This window comes from Erinaceus europaeus, chromosome 10, assembly GCF_950295315.1.
Source record: "Erinaceus europaeus chromosome 10, mEriEur2.1, whole genome shotgun sequence".
Taxonomy (NCBI): Eukaryota; Metazoa; Chordata; class Mammalia; order Eulipotyphla; family Erinaceidae; genus Erinaceus; species Erinaceus europaeus.
The window spans coordinates 81,237,670-81,257,660 of NC_080171.1; the positions used below are offsets into that span (position 1 = coordinate 81,237,670).

Consider the following 19,991-nt stretch of genomic DNA (forward strand, 5'->3'; position numbering starts at 1 on the left):
GTTTTTTAATCTATAACGAGTAAAAATAATACTCTTAAGTCATACATTGGACAATATGTTTCTTGTTCAAACTCATGTTGATTCACAGTATCTTTGTAAAATGAATGTTTAAAAGTAATGTGGAGGTCAAGTTGAGAAAGAGTTCGATAATTCATTAAAAATGTCTGCTGCTGGGGGTAGGTGGTAGTGCACCTACTTAAGTGCACACACTACAAAAATGTCTGCTATTGGATAGGAACGGGCAGTTAAGTATTTTTTTGTGATAAATTTACAACTCCTGACTTAGGTATTTGACTACAAACATTTTGAATATGGGGAAGTGCTGAGATAATCAGTTTCACCTATAATCACAATTATTAGTCTCTAAAAAACTAACAAACATGAAAAAGTGCTAAGTTATAGTTTCAATTCAACAATTTAATGAAAGAACCTCTATCTCCGAAGAAAATTTTTCAGATTCATCAACACTCATGAATAAGCATAAAAATGTGCTCTGAAAATATTAATGTTTATTTATGCATGCTTTCAATTTAATTATTTTTTAAATTGCCATCAGGAATGTCACTGGGCCTTAGTAGGTAACTACAAGATAAACTCACTACATTTAGTAGCCATTATATTTCCTTTCCTTTTTCTTTTTTGATAGAGACAGATAAAAACTGAGAGGGATTGGGGAGATAGAAGGAGAGAAGGAGAAACTTGTAGAATTGCTTCACTGCTGGTGAAGCTTCCTCCATATAGGTGAGGGCTGGGAACTTGAATCTGGGTCCTTTTGCATGGTAATATGTGTACTCTACTCATGCAACACTGCCCAACCACTTGATTATATATATTTCAGAATGTTAATTTGGGAAAATAATATAAGTATATGAAAAAATAATTCCAGCATTACAAAATAAAAAGTTCCTTTTCCCATCCCAGACTCTTCCTGTACTCCTATGCCCAGTAGAAATTACTACAGAATTTATTCTGTGTATTTTAGAACCAAGTCTATGCACTTACCTATGTAAGTATACATACATATGAAAATCACAAGACAGACACACACTTTTTACATAAATGGAAATATACTATGTATAACATTTAGCAGTTTGCATTTATAACTTGATAGTGTCCTGGATTTATTTCTTACCAGCATATTTATAGCCTTAGCTGTTTTTAATTTTTTAATTGTAATGTTACCATTTTTTTTTAACATAAGTAACCCTCTTATAGAATTGTTTCCTAAAATGGAAGCTAACAAAGGCATCAAGACATACCTGAGCGATGATATTAAAGGTATGATTCATATCAATGGTCACACATTTCTACAAGGCAATATACAGACATGAAAATTAAATTCTCTTACATATGATTAACAAAACAGGTGATTCAAGAATTGTCAGTATATGCAACTTGTTTCTCTACAGCTTTTATTATTCAATTATTCAAAAAAATAAAAGTTTTAATCTTAACTCAGGTGTATAGGTCATTTGTAATAATGGAACAACTTATAAACTGCTCAGCACTGGCTTATGGTAAAGATTTTAGACTCTCTGGTGCCTCAGTTGTGAATGTCTGTTGTACTATTGATGACATTATCTCCTTGCCACAAAATAGTATTTTCTATCAAATGTTTCACATAAAGCTTTAAATTATCTCATGTGTAACAAGCTACAACTTTGACATAAAAGTTGTTTTTACTATCTTTTCAATTTAAAAAAATTCTAAAGTTAAATAATACTTTTTCAGTCAAAAGATTTTTCACAATTTTCATCATGAGGTTTTGCTTCTGAATGAGTTTTCATATGTTTGGTAAGGGATGCATTATGTTTGAAAGTTTTCCTACATTCACTGCATTTATAGGGTTTCTCTCCAGTGTGGGATCTCTGGTGAATAACAAGTTGTGACTTTACAATGAAGGATTTCCCACATTCACTACATTTAAAGGGTTTAATGCCACTGTGGGATCGCTGGTGTATAACAAGTTGTGAATTTGCATTGAAGGCTTTTTCACATTCATTACATTTGTAGGGTTTCTCCCCTGTATGAGTTCTCTGATGTACAATGAGGTGTGCTTTCTGGCTAAAGGCTTTCCCACATTTACTACATTCATAAGGTTTCTCCCCAGTATGAACTCTCTGATGCTGACTAAGACCTTCACTTTGTTTGAAGGCTTTCCCACAATGATTACATTCAAATGGACTTTCACCTGTATGAGTTCTCATGTGGTAAGTAAGAGATGAACTATGTCCAAAGGCTTTCCCACATTCATTACATTTATAAGGTTTCTCCTTGGTATGAGTTCTTTGATGAATAATCAGGTGTGACTTCTTGCTAAAAGCTTTTCCACATTCATTACATTCAAAAGGTTTCTCACCTGTATGAATTCTCATATGTTTAGTAAGAGATGAGCTATAATTAAAGGCTTTCCCACATTCATTACATTCATATGGTATTTCACCTGTATGAGTTCTTACATGCTCAGTAAGAGATGAGTTATACCTAAAGGATTTACCACATTCCTTACATTCATAGGGTTTCTCACCTGTATGAGATCTTGCATGTTGAATAAGGTTTGAGCTGTGTCTGAAGGTTTTCCCACATTCAGTACATTTATAAGGCATTTCCCCAGTATGAACTCTTAGATGATCAGTGAGAGCATGCTTATGACCATGGGCTTTGCCACACTGACTACATTCATATGGTTTTTCTCCAGTGTGAGTTCTCTGGTGTACAACAAGGTGTGACTTTTGGCTAAAGGCTATTCCACATTCATTACATTCATATGGTTTTTCCCCTGTATGAATTCTCTGATGGTCAATAAGTCCTTGTTTATGACTGAGAATCTTCCCACATTCATTACATTCATAAGGTTTCATTTTCACTTGAGTTTTATTATGCTTAGTAGGAGATGCACTTTGGCTTGATGGTATTTCATGTTTGTGTCTAGTTTGAATTTTGCCGCTTTTAGTATGGGATGAACTACGACAAGGTAATTTTTGCTTCTTGCCAATTTGCGTTTTGTTATGCTTATTAGATGAACTGTGGGTAGATAATTTCTCATGTTTTTTTTCAGTTTGACATTTGCCTTTCTCTGTATCAGATAAGTTACGTTTTAATGATTTCCTATGCTCTTTAGCTAAACCAGGTTTCTTCAAAGTATGTTTTCTTTCATGGTCAGGTAAATCTAAATTCTGTTTGAAACTCTTTCTGGGGGAATCAAATTTAAGCAGCTTCTTTTCTGAAGGAACATGTTTTATACTGACATTCCCCCCCCCCAGTGAATTACATTCATCACGTTTCTTCTTAGTCAAAGGTTTTTTCTTGAATGCAACTTCCTTAAATGACTTCACTTCTGATTTCTGGTGATTTTCTGGCTGGTCATCTTCTTGGTGTACTTCTAAAATGAAATTGTATGAGATATTCTTATGAATCTATGCATTATAGCATTTTAGGGTAAAATTTTTATAACAAAGCTCCTAATTTTAGGGGTGAATTTATACTCCTCTAATATTCCACAGTGAATGAAATACCAAGCACAAATATTTCACTCCTATTAATTTGTAGTCATATAAATCACTATTAAATAATGAGAGGGGAAAAACTGATTGAATGTCTCAAGCTTTTAAAATTAAAAAAAAAATTTTTATTTATAAAAAGGAAACATTGACTAAACCATAGGATAAGAGAGGTACAACTCCACACAGTTACCACCACCAGAACTCTGTATCCCATCCCCTCCCCTGAAAAAAAATAGCTTTCCTATTTTTTAACCCTCTGGAAGTATGGACCCAAGGTCATTGTGGTATGCAGAGGTTGAAGGTCTGGTTTCTGTAATTGCATCCCCACTAAACATGGGTGTTGACAGATCGATCCATACTCCCAGCCTCTCTCTTTTTCCCTAGTGGGGAAAGGCTCTGCGGTAGCAGAGCTCCAGGACACATTGGTGGGGTCGTCTGTCCAGGTAAGTCTGGTAGACATCATGCTAGCATCTGGAACCTGGTGGTTGAAAAGAGAGTTAACATACAAAGCCAAACACACTGTTGACCAATCATGGACCTAAAGGCTGGAATAGTGCAGATGAAGAGTTGAGGGGGGTCCTCCATTTTGTAGATAGCTAGTAGGCATGTTTCAGTTATATTCCAAAGGGCTTGTGGCTATACTAGTTTGTTTGTTTTTTTTTTCTTTTTCTTTATTCCCCTGAGCCTGAAATCTGATATGCCAGTGGATCGAAGTTATTGTCTGGGGAGATGATGTCATGGTTGAAAAAAAGGACCAGAAAGATGGATCAGGGAAGAGAGTAGATGCCTAATATGGGAAAGGGGTATAAATATTGTTGTCTGTAAACCCCATCGATTTGATGTGATCTAGGGCCCTGTCTCAAATTTTTTAATGCAGAGACCATAGACTGAGTCTTGGCAATGCTAACTCTCCTAAAAACTTAGACCAGGAGAGCAGAAGCAACTGGCGATGTTACTTTATAAAATACACACATACACACACACACACACACACATATATAATTTCTAAGGGCAAATTATGGTGAAGTTGTGTATGATACAGCAAATCCTAAAAATGGGATTTTCAAAGTTAACCAGATGCCAAATAATTTGATTACAGCAATTACTATCTATTGCCTTCTTAAATCATAAGACAGCAGGAACCTCCCACTTCCTATATAAAGCCCAAATTTCCGCCAGTCCTGGAACCTCTAGGGTGGGGCTCAGTTTCCAGCATGCTTCTCTCAGTTCATACCAACTGATACTGCATCTCCTGATCCCAACCTATTCAATGCAATGAGTACCACTTCAGCATGCTTTACTTTGGAATGTGTCCAGAGACATTAGGCGTGGAATGTCAACTCTTCAGCATCATTACTCAGGTGAGACCTTTCCTTTCTCATAGGAATCCTTAATTCCAGTTCGGGTAGTCCACTTCCTAACAAAGCCTCAAAACCTAGATATAGGCTAGGTCCCATGAGACAGGGAAGATGCACACACATGTATTCATAAATTAGGGCAAAATATATACATTAAAGCAAAAGTGCACAATAGTTTTCAGTGAGTCATTAAATGAAGCAAGCAAGTAGAAAGACCTAAAAGGACACCTTAAAGTACCTTATGAAATAGTTCCTATTTAGACCTAGATACCCTCCTCAGCTACTTCCTATTACACTTCCCTCAGTCACTCCAAAAATAACCTTATCAAAGTAAGGACTACAAAAGCTGAATAAAGGCAAGAGATTGGCATAACTTAATGATGACTCTTTAGTCACTATCAGGCTACCCCATCAGCTGGGGCCCTAGTCAGGGAGTCCTGAGATTCCCACACAAACACGATGAGCCTAGACCTCGAATAGATCCCTCTCTCCATTATCACTGGTCATCTCCATCAGAACAAGATAATGGACCTCTTTGGGGACCCCCATAGGACCTGTCCTCAATGTGGATTAACAATGTTAGAGAATGTTCAGTCCTCTGAAGGGGGAATGGATAACATATTCTATCACCTGAAGAAGATGGGTCCAGAAATTGGTGCAACTCTGAATGTTCCTATTGATGATCACAGAATGCAAATGCGGACCTACAGAGATATAAAGGCTACATAGGCTCCTATGTTGAATGTGGGCCCAGATCAAATCGATGGGGTTTACAGTTAACAATATTTATACACTTTCCCCATATTTGGGGGCTACTCTCTTCCCTGATCCAGCTTTCTAACCCTTTCTCCACCCATGACATTATCTCTACAGACAATAACCTGGGTCCACCTGCATATGAGATGTCAGGCTCAGGCAAAAACTAATGAAGTCATGGGCCCTTTGGAATCTACCTAAAATAGACCTACTAGCTATTTCCAAAATGGAGACCCTAAGCCTTCATTTGAAATAGTCCAGCCTTTAAGTTCATGATTAGTCAACAATCTATTTGAATTTATATGTTAACTCTTCTTTCAGTCACCAGGTTCCAGATGCTAGCATGATGCCAACCAGACTTCCCTGGAAAGACGACCCCACCAATGTGTCCTGGAGCCCTGCTTGCCCAGAGCCCTCCCCCACTAGGGAAAGAGAGAGACAGGCTGGGAGTATAGATTGACTTGTCAATGCCCATGTTCAGCAGGGAAGAAATTACAGCAGCCAGACCTTCCACCTTCTGCATCCCATAAAGACCCTGGGTCCATACTCCCAGAGGGTTAAAGACTAGGAAAGTTGGGAGTCGGGCAGTAGTGCAGCAGGTTAAGCACATGTGGCGTGAAGTGCAAGGACTGGCATAAAGATCCTGGTTCCAGTCCCCAGCTCCCCACCTGTAGGGGAGTCGCTTCACAGGTCGTGAAGCGGTCTGCAGGTATCTACCTTTCTCTCCCCGTCTTCCCCTCCTCTCTTGATTTCTCTCTATCCTATCCAATGACAGTAATAATAATAATAATAATAATAATAATAATAATAATAATAACCACAATGATGGAACAACAAGGGCACCAAAAGGGGAAATAATTGGTCTCCAGGAGCAGTGGATTTGTGGTGCAAGCACCGAGCCCCAGCAATAACCCTGGGGGCAAAAAAAAAAAAGACTAGGAAAGTTATCAGGGGAGGGGATGAGATACGAAACTCTGGTGGTGGGAACTGTATCCCTCTTATCCTATGGTCTTGGCAGTGTTTACATTTTATAAATAAATAAATTAAAAATAATAATAAATAAATGACTTGAAAGTCACCAATATAGAATAAATAGCTTGTATTTGCACAATGTGTTTTCTGTTGTTGTTTGTTCTTAAAACAAAATAGAAAGAGCAGATCATAGAAGACAAAAACCTTAGGGCCCAGCAAAAGAAAAGAAAGAGAATCTGAAGAAGTAAATGGTAAATAAACACTTAAGTGGCTAAGACACACTGACCAATGGAATAGAACTGAGAGCCCAGAAGTAAGCCTCCACACCTATGGATCTCTAATCTTTGACAAAGGTGCCCAGACTATTAAATGGGGAAAGCAGAGTCTCTTCAACAAATGTTGTTGGAGAAAATGGGTTGAAACATGCAGAAGAATGAAACTGAACCACTATATTTCACCAAATACAAAAGTAAATTCCAAGTGGATCAAGGAAGGATGTTAGACCAGAAACTATCAGATACTTAGAAGAAAATAATGGCAGAACTCTTTTCCACATAAATTTTAAAAACATCTTCAATGAAACGAATCCAATCACAAAGAAGACTAAGGCAAGCATAAACCTATGGGACTACATCAAATTAAAAAGCTTCTTCACAGCAAAAGAAACCACTACCCAAACCAAGAGACCCCTCACAGAATGAGAGATGATGCTTGCATGACATACATTAGACAAGAGGCTAATAACCAGAATAAATAAATAGCTTGCCAAATGCAACAACAAGAAAACAAATGACCCCATCCAAAAATGGGAGGAGGATATGGACAGAATATTCACCACAGAAGAGATTCAAACGGCCAAGAAACACATGAAAAAATGCTCCAAGTCACCGATTGTCAGAGAAATGCAAATAAAGACAACAATGAGATACCACTTCACTCCTGTGAGAATGTCATACATCAGAAAAGGTAACAGCAGCAAATGCTGGAGAGGGTGTGGGGTCAAAGGAACCCTCCTGCACTGCTGGTAGGAATGTAAATTGGTCCAACCTCTGTGGAGAACAGTCTGGAGAATTCTCAGAAGGCTATAAATGTACCTACCCTATGACTCTGCAGTTCCTTTCCTGGGGCTATATCCTAAGGAACACCCAACACCCCCATCCAAAAAGATCTGTGTACACATATGTTCTTAAGAGCACAATTTGTAATAGCCAAAACCTGGAAAGCAACCCAGGTGTCCAAAAACAGATGAGTGGCTGAGCAAGTTGTGGTATGTATACACGATTGAATACTACTCAGCTATAAAAAATGGTGACTTTACCGTTTTCAGCCGATCTTGGATGGACCTTGATAAATTCATGTTAAGTGAAATAAGTCAGACAAATAAGGATGAATATGGGATGATATCACTCTCAAGCAGAAGTTGAAAAATAAGGTCAGAAAAGAAAACACAAGTAGAACCTGAAAAGGAATTGGCATATTGCACCAAAGTAAAAGACTCTGGGGTGGGTGAGTAGGGAGAATACAGATCCAAGAAGGATGACAAAGAACCTAGCATTGTTATATGGAAAACTGAGAAATGTTATGCATGTACAAACTATTGTATTTACTGTCTACTATAAAACATTAATTCCCCAATAAAGAAATAAAAAAATTAAAAAAAAAAAAGAGATGGAAAATTTCAAAAAAAAAGGAGAAAAAAGAAAGAAAAATTAAAAGAATTTAGGATCTTTTAAATATATCTATATATACACCATTCCTGGTGAGTTATTTTGTTGGCTCTTCTCCTTTTTGACTCAATTTAATATATCTTTTCCTAGCCATCCCCTCCTTTTTTGTTTGGTTGTGACTGTGGTTTCATTGCTCTCGGATAAGTTTTCCAGATATACATATACACACAGACATATATATATATATGTATAATTTATTATATAATGAGAGTTTCCACATAAAGCTGAGAAAAGGAGAGAGATAATCTAGAGTGCAAGTCTGGTACATGTGGTACCTGAGATTTAACTGGGAAACTCAGGCATGAAACTCTGATGCTCTATCAGTTGAGCTAGTTTCCTAGCTGTAGATTTACTGATAAGAATAATTTTAAAAAATGTTTTCATTCTCTTTATTTATTTAGAGACAGTCAGAAATTCAGAGAAAGGGGGAGATAGAGTGGCAAAGAGACACCTAAAACACTACTCCACCACTTGTGAAGTTTCCCCCCTGCAAGTGGGCACTGGGGACTTGAGTCTAAATCCCTCCATATTGTAACATGTGCATTCATCTAGGTGCATCACCACCTGGCCCCCTTATTAAGAATAGTTAAACAATAAACTATTCTTTGAAGAACTCCAATGTTACCAGCTAGAAACTAGGAACTTACTTTTACTGGAATCTATTTGCTTGGGTCTTCCTATTTCACATGGACCACCTTGACCTTTACTGGGTCTTTTCCACATTCCCAGATGTGGCTCTTCTCCTTTTTCCAACTGGGAAATCACATCTGACTTGGTAAGTTGATTCCCTGCTAATGAGAAAGAATAGACAGACACTGAGTGACAGAATAATAATAATGATTCCAGAATCCAAGCCCTAATATATGAACTTCATGGTCTTCAAAAAACAAAGATCAAATCATTTCTGAAATTTCACAATGCCCATGTATCTAATCTGTGTTGATTTTCCATTCTGGAGGCAGGGATACAAGTATCTTCCTTCACACTCAAAAGAGTTGTTAAAATTCTTTAACCTTGATAAGGCCATATCAAGGACTTCAGAAAAAAGATATCTAGTATACACAATTGAATTACAAAGGAGCTGTCCTTACCCATTGAGGCTAGATTATTGTAGTTTTCCCGCATCACATCTTTGTATAGGTTCTTCTGAGAAGGATCTAGTTGCTTCCATTCTTTCTCAGTAAATGCCATAGTCACATCTTTGAGTGTTAGTGATTCCTGTAACAGCATTGCCTGTTCATTCATGTGCCTGCTTATATTTACATTTGTGAGTGATTTGAACAAGATAATAATGACTTGTTCTTGCCTTGACCATTTACTGTTAATCACCATATTTTACAGGATACTCAAATTTGCATTTATTGGAGAAAGAAAAATAATATTAAGATATGCCATCAGCTGAGAGGGAGCAAGGCAGTGATATACCAGGTTACACACATATATTACCACATGTAAGGGCCAAGGTTCAAGCCACCAGTCCCCACTTGCAAAGCTGAAATGTCAGGAAGGGTAAAGCAGTATTGCAAGTGTTTCTCTTTCTCTCTCACTCTCTGTCTCCCTCTTTCGTCTCAATTTCTATCAGTCCTATTAAATTAAAATAAATTAAATTTTTTAAATGTCACAGGCCAGCAAAATAGCTTATTATGCTATACCATGAATGTGACACAAATTCAATCACAGACTCCACCACACTGAAGGAAGGGCTGGTGCTGTGGCCTCTCACTCCCCCTCTGCCTCTCTTTAAATGTGAACCTGGATTACAACAGACACCACAGAAATCCAGCATATCATGCAAGGCTTATTTTTAAAAAATATTTATTTATTTATTTATTTATTTATTCCCTTTTGTTACCCTAGTTGTTTTTTTTATTGTTGTAGTTATTGTTGTTGTTGTAATTGATGTTGTCATTGTTAGATAGGACAGAGAGAAATGGAGAGAGGAAGGGAAGACAGAAAGGGGGAGAGATAGACACCTGCAGACTTGCTTCACCACCTGTGAAGCGACTCCCTTGCAGGTGGGGAGCTGGGGGCTCAAACTGGGATCCTTACGTGGTCCTTGTGCTTTGCGCCACCTGCACTTAACCCGTTGCGCTCCCCATGCAAGGCTTCTATGAACAACTATATGCCACCAAGCTAGAGAACCTGGAAGAAATGGACAAGTTCCTAGATAACTACAAACTTCCAAAATTAAACAAAGAGGATCTAGAAATATGAACAAGCCAAAGGAATTCTGTTATCAAAAACCTTTCCAAGAATAAAATTCCTGGACCAGATGGTTTTACAAATGAATTCTACAAAACCTTCAAGGAAGAATTAATACCTCTACTTTTAAAACTCTTCCAAAAGATTGAAGACACAGGAATACTCCCTTCCACCTTCCATGAAGCCGACATCACCTTGATACAAAAAGCAGATAGGGATACAACAACAAAAAAGAAAACTACAGACCAATATCTTTAATGAACATTGATGTTAAAATGTTAAACAGAATTCTAGCCAACCATATACAGCAGTATATTAAAAAGACCATCTACCATGACCAAGTGGGGTTTATCCCAAGGATCCAAGATTGGTTTAATATATGGAAATCAGTCAACGAGATCCACCACATCAATAAAAGCAAGAACAAAAACCACAACGATGCACAGAAAGCCTTTGACAAGATCCAACATCCCTTTATGGTTAAAAAACTACAAAAAATAGGAATATAAAGATAGTTCCTGAAGATAGGGGAGTCAATATATAGCAGACTTCATACTCAATGGTGAAAAACTGGAAGCATTTCCCCTCAGATCAAGTACTAGACAGGGCTGCCCAATATCACCACCATTGGAAGTTCTTGCCATAGCAATCAAGCAGGAGCAAGGAATTAAAGGGATACAGATTGAAAGAGAAGAAGTCAGACTCTCACTATTTGCAGATTATATGATGGTATACAAAGAAAAAACAAAAGAATCCAGTAGGAAGCTCTTGGAAATTATCAGGCAATATAGTAAGGTGTCAGGCTGCAAAATTAACACACAAAAGGCAGTGGCATTCCTCTATGTAAACACTGTTAGATGAAGAAATCCAGAAATTAATTCCCTTTATTATAACAACAAAAACAATAAATATCTAGGAATAAACCTAACCAAAGAAAAGTAAAAGATTTGTATACTGAAAATTATGAGTCACTATTTAATGGAATAGAAAAAGACACAAAGAAAAGGAAAGGTACTCCATGTTTATGGGCTGGAGGAATTAACATTATTAAAATGAATATACTACCCAGAGCCATATACAAATTTAATGCAATCCCCACTGAGATCCTAACCAATATTTTTTAGGGGAATAGAACAAAAGCTACAAATGTTTATCTGGAACCAGAAAAGACCTAGAATTGCCAAAACAATCTTGAGAAGAAAGGACAGAACTGGAGGCATCAGACTCCCAGATCTCAAATTGTATTACAGGGCCATTGTCATCAAAACTGCTTGGTACTAGTACATGAATAGACACACTGACCAGTGTAATAGAACTGAGAACCCAGAAGTAAGACCCCACACCTATCGATATCTAATCTTTGACAAAGGTGCCCAGACTATTAAATGGGGAAAGCACAGTCTCTTCAACAAATAGTGTTGTAAACAATGGGTTGAAACATGCAGAAGAATGAAACTGAACCACTATATTTCACCAAACACAAAAGTAAATTCCAAGTGGATTAAGGGCTTAAATGTTAGACCACAAACTATCAGATACTTAGAGGAAAACATTGGCAGAACTCTCTTCTGCATAAATTTTAATTTTAAAGACATCTTCAATGAAATGAATCCAATCACAAAGAAGACTAAGGCAAGAATAAACTAGTGGGACTACATCAAATTAAAAAGCTTCTGTACAGCAAAAGAAACCACCACTGAAACAAAGAGAGCTCTCACAGAGTGGGAGAAGATCTTTACATGCCATACATCATACAGGAAGCTAATAACCAAAATATATAAAGAGCTCACCAAACTCAACAAGAAAACAAGTGACCCCATACAAAAATGGGGAGAGGATATGAACAGAATATTCACCATAGAAGAGATCCAAAAGGCCACCAAACATGAAAAAATGCTTCAAGTCATTGATTGTCAGATAGATGCAAATAAAGACAATGAGATACCACTTCACTCCTGTAAGAATGTTATACATCAGAAAAGACAGCAGCAACAAATGCTGTATAGATTGTGGGGACAAAGGAATCTTCCTGCAAGACCGGTGGGAATGCAAATTGGTCCTACTCCTGTGGAGAACAGTCTGGAGAACTCTCAGAAGGCTAGAAATGGACCTACCCTATGACTCTGCAGTTCTCTGCAGGAGATATATCTCCTGGGGATATATCCTAAGGAACCAAACATACCCATCTGAAAAGATTTGTGTGTACTTATATTCACAGCAGCATAATCTGTAATAGCCAAAACCTGGAAGCAACCCAGGTGTCCAACAACAGATGAGTGGCTGAGCAAGTTGTGGTATATATACACAATGGAATACTACTCAGCTGTAAAAAATGGTGACTTCACCGTTTTCAGCCGATCTTGGATGGACCTTGAAAAAATCATGTTGAGTGAAATAAGTCAGAAACAGAAGGATGAATATGGGATGATCTCACTCTCAGGTAGAAGTTGAAAAACAAGGTCAGAAACAAAAACACAAGTAGAACCTGAAATGGAATTGGCATATTGCCTCCAAGTAAAAGACTCTGGGGTGGATGGGTGTGGAAAATACATGTCCATGAAGGATGATAAATGACATAGTGGGGGTTGTATTGTTAAATGGGAAACTGGGGAATGTTATGCATGTACAAACTACTGTATTTACTGTTGAATGTAAAACATTAATTCCCCAATAAAGAAATAAATTTAAAAAAAAAAAGAAAAAAATAGAAAGGAAAAAAAAAAAGAAGAAGGGAAAACACTAAGCAGAACTTGGAGTGGACTTGATGTACTTTACCAAAGTAAAAAACTCTGGGGTGGTGGGTTCAGGTTCTGGAACATGATGGCAGAGGACCTAGTGGGGGTTGTATTGTTATGTGGAAAATGAGGAAATGTTATGTATGTACAAACTATTGTATTTTACTGTCGACTGTAAGCCGTTAATCCCCCAATTAAAAAATTGAAAAAAAAAAAGTGAATCTGGAGTTGTGAAGATCTGGTGACAAAAAAGAAAAAACTTCTTTTTTGGTCAGACTGAATAGACACCCCACAGGGGAAGGTGCCTGCACTGCTGGGAAGCTCCCCTTCTCTCTGTCTGTTTCTCTGTTTGAAAGTAATATTGGCCCAGAGCAGTGAGATCATGTATGTGCAATGATCTGGTTACAAATGCAGAGACAGAGGTAGAGGCTGGGAAGGAAGGATAGAGAGAGAGAAAGGAAACAATGTTCTTATTATAGTTTGTGTCCCCCCCAAATTTATGTTAAATGCCACCCACCAATGTGATGATATTAATAAACAGAGTTTGTGGGAAGTAATTAGGATTAGATAAAGTCATCAAAGCAGAATTCTGATTATGAGGTCAGTGTCCTTATATGAATCAGGAGAGACACTGCTTCCTCTATTCTTTCTGCTGTGTGAGGATATAACAAGAAGTCTGCAACCTAGAAGAGGGCTCTGACTAGAACTCAGACATACTGGCACCATGATCTTGAACTTCAGCAGCCTTCAGAACTGTCAGAAACCTTTTTGTTTGCTTGCTTGTTTTATTTATTAAGCTATTCAGTTGCTGCAACTGCCCAAACTGACTAAAACTATTTTTACTGTGAATTGATTTATTTAATACTACAAAAAATATAAAAGACAATAAAAATCAGGTCAGGAACTATGTGGAATTGTATGTATTTTAGGCATGTAAGAATACAGAAAGTATAGTACTTATTTAGAAATAAAGAGAGGATGAAACTTGGTGAGAGGAAACATATGGGAGAATGTGGATGAGAAGAAAAAGAATTTCTGAGAGTTAGATCAGAAGAAACAGCTCAAGATTTGGGAAAACTTAATAATATGTAAGAGAGAGCTATGGATAGTAAAACCAGTAAAAAATGCCTAGTTACATCTAAGTGAAATGAAAACATTCTTAAGCAATAATGTTAAAATATCCTTATAAATAAGTTATAATGGAGAAAAAGTAAGAAAGAATATAAATGATAGGAGTTGCAGAGGAGGACAAATTATAGTTTTCTGTCTAGTCTAGTGGTTACCCCTTTCTTCTTTTTTTTTTTTAAGTTTTTTTTTATCTTTATTTATTTATTGAATAGAGACAGCCAGAAATTGAGAGGGAAGGGGTGGTAGGAAGGGAAAGAGACAGAGAGAGACACCTGCAGTCCTGCTTCACCACTTGCATAGCTTTCCCCCTTGCAGGTGGGGACCGAGGGCTCAAGCCCAGGTCCTTGTGCACTGTAACATTTATGCTCAACCAGGTATGCCACTACCTGGCCCCACCCCTTTATTCTTCTACTTGCTGCCTGCTAAATGTTGAAGGGTCCAAGACTATCCTTGGCCTGCTTTTTCTTCCTATTTGACTTTATTATTTAAATTCTCTCTTTTAAGATCTCATTCATTCTTATAACCTTACTGCTAACACTTTTCTGCTGCTGTCTTTCAAATATGGATTCCTTGTTCCAGACCTCAGCTACTCAACTTCTCTGTCTCAACATAGCTAGCTAGCACCTATCTTGACAGGCCAAAAACTAGAAGCACTGTCTCCCTTTCCCACCCATCAAATCTAGTCTTCTCCAACACACTTGCCAAGAAAATGGAATCAATATCTGTCCATCCCCTCAGTCCAAAGTATAGATGTAAATCTCGATTGTTCTCTTGTGTTGCCTATAAATTCACCAGTGAGTCTACTGGCTCATCTCCACATGTATTATGAACCTACTTTCTTTTCACTTCACAGCTACAACCCTACTCTAAACTCTCACTCTTCCTGGTATCCAACTATTGCAAGCAATGCCCGACTGACTCCTTGCACTTTTGGAAACAGGGACAATCTGCTCTCCAAGCATCAACAGGCAGGCGCCTGTACTCGGTACTTTCTGGAGACAGCTCAAATTGCCAACTCCCACGACCCTCTAAACTCTTTGGTGAGCCAAAAAACCCCCACTTCTGCTCCCCATAACCTTCCAGATTCTGGTCTTTTAGTGATTGTCACAGACCTCTTTCCTCCCGGCTCACTGACACAGCCGAACTCTGAAAACAATGATTTCCTTAAAGTTTATTATTGCTCACTGACCCCACCACCTCCCTCATCACCCCACTGCGCCCCCGGAGACTTAACACTGCAGCATGGACTCCATATAATTTCCTAATCACACAGTCACAGGCTACAAGAACCTTCTAGTCTTTACCTTCCCAGCCGCACCCCCCCCACCCCCCCCACACACACGCCGTGACCACCCCTGTTAGAGCTTCTCGGACCCCTTCCCCATCATGGAGCTCACCGCATCGCTGCCCTGGGGCTCGGCGATCTCTGGTGGACGCCGTACTTCTTCGGCCATTCCCGCCCTCTTAAGATCCACAGACTCGGGCTTTGTCAGGATAGGGTCACAGCTGGAGGCCGATATGGCGACCACCCTGAGCTCGGCCTCTGACGCGGCTGTTATGGCGTCGCCCTGGCGCAGCCCGTGGGCGCGGCCATCTTGGGCAGAGGGCGTCCGTACGGCGCAGGCGCGGGGGCTCAGCACCCGAGTGCGGCGCGTGGCAGGAGGTCCTCCTTAGAGTGTCGGGACTGGAGAGGAAGGAGCGGGCCGAAACCCACTCAGCTTTTCAGTGCAGAAAGCCTCCCTGTGCCTGCCGCCCAGTGCCGGCTAATCAGCCGTTGCACCCCATGAAGACGGAATTCAGGAGTTGAATTTCCTGATCGGTGTCAGGAAATCTGGAACAAAGAACAGACTCTGGAGAGTGGGGATTATAGGAGGGAAATGGGGGTGGAGGAAACTCAATTGAACAGATCAGGGAGAGAATGCTAATATTTGAAAAATGCCGCGTCTTTCGTTTGTGGTCTAAGCAATTGGGAGGAGGAACACACGAACCAGCAGGTTAAGTAAATTCATCACTTCTCATTGAGAATCCAGACTTGATAGAGATATCAACTGAATTATCAAGTAATTAGAGAAGAAATAGTTACTCAGTGGGCTATTTCATGTATCAGCGTCACTCATGTAACGATGATTAGTTGAGACATTACTGGGTTTAGATTAGGTTGCTGTGCTAGGTGAGGTAGTGGATGTAGTCTTTGTTCACCCATTGGAATTATCATGGAGCAGAAGATTGTTGAATTGATCTCAAACGTGTCCCCCTTTCCTTCATCATGCCTCCCCCTGTTCTGCACCTTCCATTTTAACTAATGGTCTCTACTTACACCTCAATCTGAAGGTTACATCTGTTCTCCTTGCCTCCTCAGTGTTTTGCCTAAATATAATTCTCTGCATCTTCATTGCACTTATAAGAAAGATTCCTTAAGTCACCTATACTAAGGGCAGTTCCTGCTTAGTTTCCCATTCGTTTTACTGAATTTTGTTTTCTAACTCTTCTTTCGTCACAATCCTGTGTTTCATGCTGATTTTTCACCAGTTGCAAGAATGCTATCGCTTATCTTGTTTCATCAACTTTAGGATTTAGTAGAGTATGTTGTAAATATCTTGATTAACACTGACAATTCCTGCTACATTAGTTAGGTGTGAGGGGCAAAAGGTCAGATTTAACACATATGACCGTAACTATTGGCTAAAAAAAAAAAAATCTCATATGAAGTCTGGGATTTTTTTTTTTCATTTTTTTTTTCCTTCAGGGTTATTGCTGGGCTCAGTGCCTGCACCATGAATTCACCATTCCTGGAGGCCATTCCCCCCCCCTTTGTTGCCCTTGTTGTTGTAGCCTCGTTGTGGTTATTATTATCGCCATTGTTGATGTTATTCGTTGTTGGATAGGACAGAGAGAAATGGAGAGAGGAGGGGAAGACGGGGAGAGAAAGACACCTGCAGACCTGCTCCAACGCCTGAGAAGCGAACTCCCCCTGCAGGTGGGGAGCTGGGGCTCGCTGGAACTGGGATCCTTACGCTGGTCCCTGCCCTGTGATCCACTGCTCCTGGAGGTCATTTTTCCAATTGTATTGCCCTTTTTGTAGTTGTTGTAGCTGTTGTTGTTGTTGGATAAGACAGAGAGAAATGGAGAGAGAAGAGGAAGACAGAGAGAAGGAGAAAAAGACACCTGCAGACCTACTTCACTGCTTGCAAAGCAACCCCCCTGCAGGTGGGGAGCTGGGGACTGGAACCTGGATCCTTGGGCTGGTTCTTGCTCTTTGCCACCATGGGCGCTTAACCCGCTTCACTACCACCCGGGCTCCTCTTCCTTTTCATCCTCCTTCTTCTCTCTTGCTTTCTCATCAGTGACTTAAAAAATCGTTAACAGTATAACATGTTTCCACCTTCTGCACCCCATAATGACCATGGGTCAGTGCTCCTGGAGGGCTAAAGAATAGGAAAGCTATCTGTTGGGAACATGTGTAAGCCTGATAGAGCTTAGGGAGAACCACCCCCATCTTTGGATGGAGGTCTGAGAAGATAACCTCTTCGTTAGTCTCTCTCCACCTAGGTGAGCATAAGGGGGGAAACTCAGACTTGGTTCTTTCCTTCTTGACTTTCAGGCCCACAGATACCCCAGTACTTCCCTCCATTAACTGCAGGCCACATGGTTGCAGATTCACTTATTCAAAGTCACCTTCTGATCACAGAAGACCACACCTTCTCACACACTTCATCACACACCTCAGACCCCAGACAAGAGAAATTCCAAACTATATGGCCTTTTTGATATTCATCTTCTCTCTGTCTCACCCTATGGGTTTAACCCCTATGCTTCTCTCAAATACCTTTGGATAATTAAGTTTCTTGTGTCATGGAGAATAACTGTTTTCTATCTCATCAATTCCTGTCATACCAGCCCCCTACCTTAGGGGCATGCTGACTGTTAAGAAACCTGTAATTTCTGTCATATTTCAACAATAATTACCTCCATTGCTTTTCTATTTAACTCATGTCAATTTTGCTAATAAAGGGACTCTAGGATTCTGGGACTCTAAGGACTCAGATTCTAGATTCACGCTAAGAGTCCCCTGGTGTCTTTTACTTTGTGTCACCCCTGTTGTGAGCGAGAAAGAACCAGCCTGTTACCTTTCCCCTGGAGGACACCCTGCCGGAGAAGGAGAGAGACACCCCGAAATCAGGCCCGCAGCTATCAGGGGAGGAGATGGGATACAGAGATCTGGTGGTGGGAATTGTGTGGACTTGTACCCCTCTTACCCTATGGTCTTGTCAGTGCTTCCATTTTATAAGTATTTTTTTTAAAAAAAGGATAACATGCTATGCCAGATGTCAAATCAACTGGGTGTACAGTTAACTATATTTATATACATTTCCTATATTTGGGAGCTACTCTCTGCCCTGATCCAGCTTTCTTTTTTTTCTTTCTTTCTTACTACAAGACTGTAGGTAAGAGAAGTATAATTCCACACCATTCCTGCCACCAGAGTTCTGTATCCCATCCCCTCCATTAGATGCTTTCCTTTTCTTTATCCCTCTAAGAGTATGGACCCAGGATCATTATGGGGTGCAGAAGGTGGCAAGTCTGGCTTCTGTAATTGCTTTCCCACTGGACATGGGCACTGGCAAGTCGATCCATACTCCCAGCCTGTCCCTATCTTTCCCTAGTGGGGCAGGGCTCTGGAGAGGTAGAGTTCCAGGGTCATCTGGTGTGACAGTCATCTGCTCAGGGAAGTCAAGTTGGCTTCATGGTAGCATTTGCAACTTGGTAGCTGAAAAAGCATTGAGATACAGAGGTGCAACGGTCATCTGCTCAGGGAAGTCAAGTTGGCTTCATGGTAGCATGTGCAACTTGGTAGCTGAAAAAACATTGAGATACAGAGCAGAACAAATCATCTAATAGTCAGGAACCTACAGGTAAGAATAGAGCAGATGAGACTTGGGGGCTCCATTTTGGAAAAAGCGAGGAATTCTATTTTAGGTATATTCCATGACTTTACTAATTTTTGCCTGAGCCCTACAGGTAGCATGCAGGTGAGCTAAAGGTATTGTCTGGGGAGATGGTGTCAGAGTTGGAAGTAAGACTAAAAGTCTGGATCTGGGCAGAGTAGCTTCTAAATATGGGAAAAGTATATAAATATTGTTAACTATAAATTCCATTGATTTGATCTGGGCCCCATACACAGCACAAGAGTCTATATAACCTTTGCATCCCTGTAGGTTTGAGCTTGCATTCTATGGTTATAGCTAGGAGGAACATTCTAGACTGCATTATTGAAGGACCTGTCTTCCTCAAGTGGCAGAGTATGTTGACCCAACCTCTTTGGAGAATGGGGCAGTTCCTACCAACGTTGACCCACATTCAGGGCAAGGTCCTGTATAGGCCCACAGAGGGTCCACTATGTTGTTCCTGATGGAGATGACCAGTGACAGTGGAGACAGGGATCTGTTAGAGGTCTGAGCCCATCATGTCTATGTGGGAATCCCAGGATTCCCTGACTAGGGTCCCAGATGATGGGGTGGTGACCAAAAGAGCCATCATTAAAATATGTGGTTTCTTGCCCTTACCCAGCTTTTGTAGTCCTTACCTTGTCTGACAAGGTTAGCTCTAGAG

At 39.7% G+C, this 19,991-nt stretch overlaps 1 protein-coding gene across 2 annotated transcripts; it reads right to left on the reverse strand.

Annotated features, from left to right (window-relative positions):
• Positions 1-396: 396 nt before the first annotated feature.
• On the reverse strand, positions 397-16,129 carry ZFP37 (ZFP37 zinc finger protein). 2 transcript variants are annotated; one of them, XM_060199966.1, is made up of 4 exons: positions 15,779-16,129; positions 9,408-9,534; positions 8,964-9,104; positions 397-3,382 (listed from the first exon to the last, which is right to left on the reverse strand). In XM_060199966.1, the coding sequence occupies exons 1-4, from the start codon at positions 15,833-15,835 to the stop codon at positions 1,728-1,730; spliced, it is 1,980 nt and encodes a 659-aa protein (XP_060055949.1). In that variant the 5' UTR covers positions 15,836-16,129; the 3' UTR covers positions 397-1,727. The 2 variants fall into 2 exon arrangements, with proteins under 2 accessions (XP_060055949.1, XP_016048756.2); XM_016193270.2 differs by having other exon boundaries at positions 8,964-9,107; positions 15,779-16,115.
• Between the last annotated feature and the right edge of the window lie 3,862 nt (positions 16,130-19,991).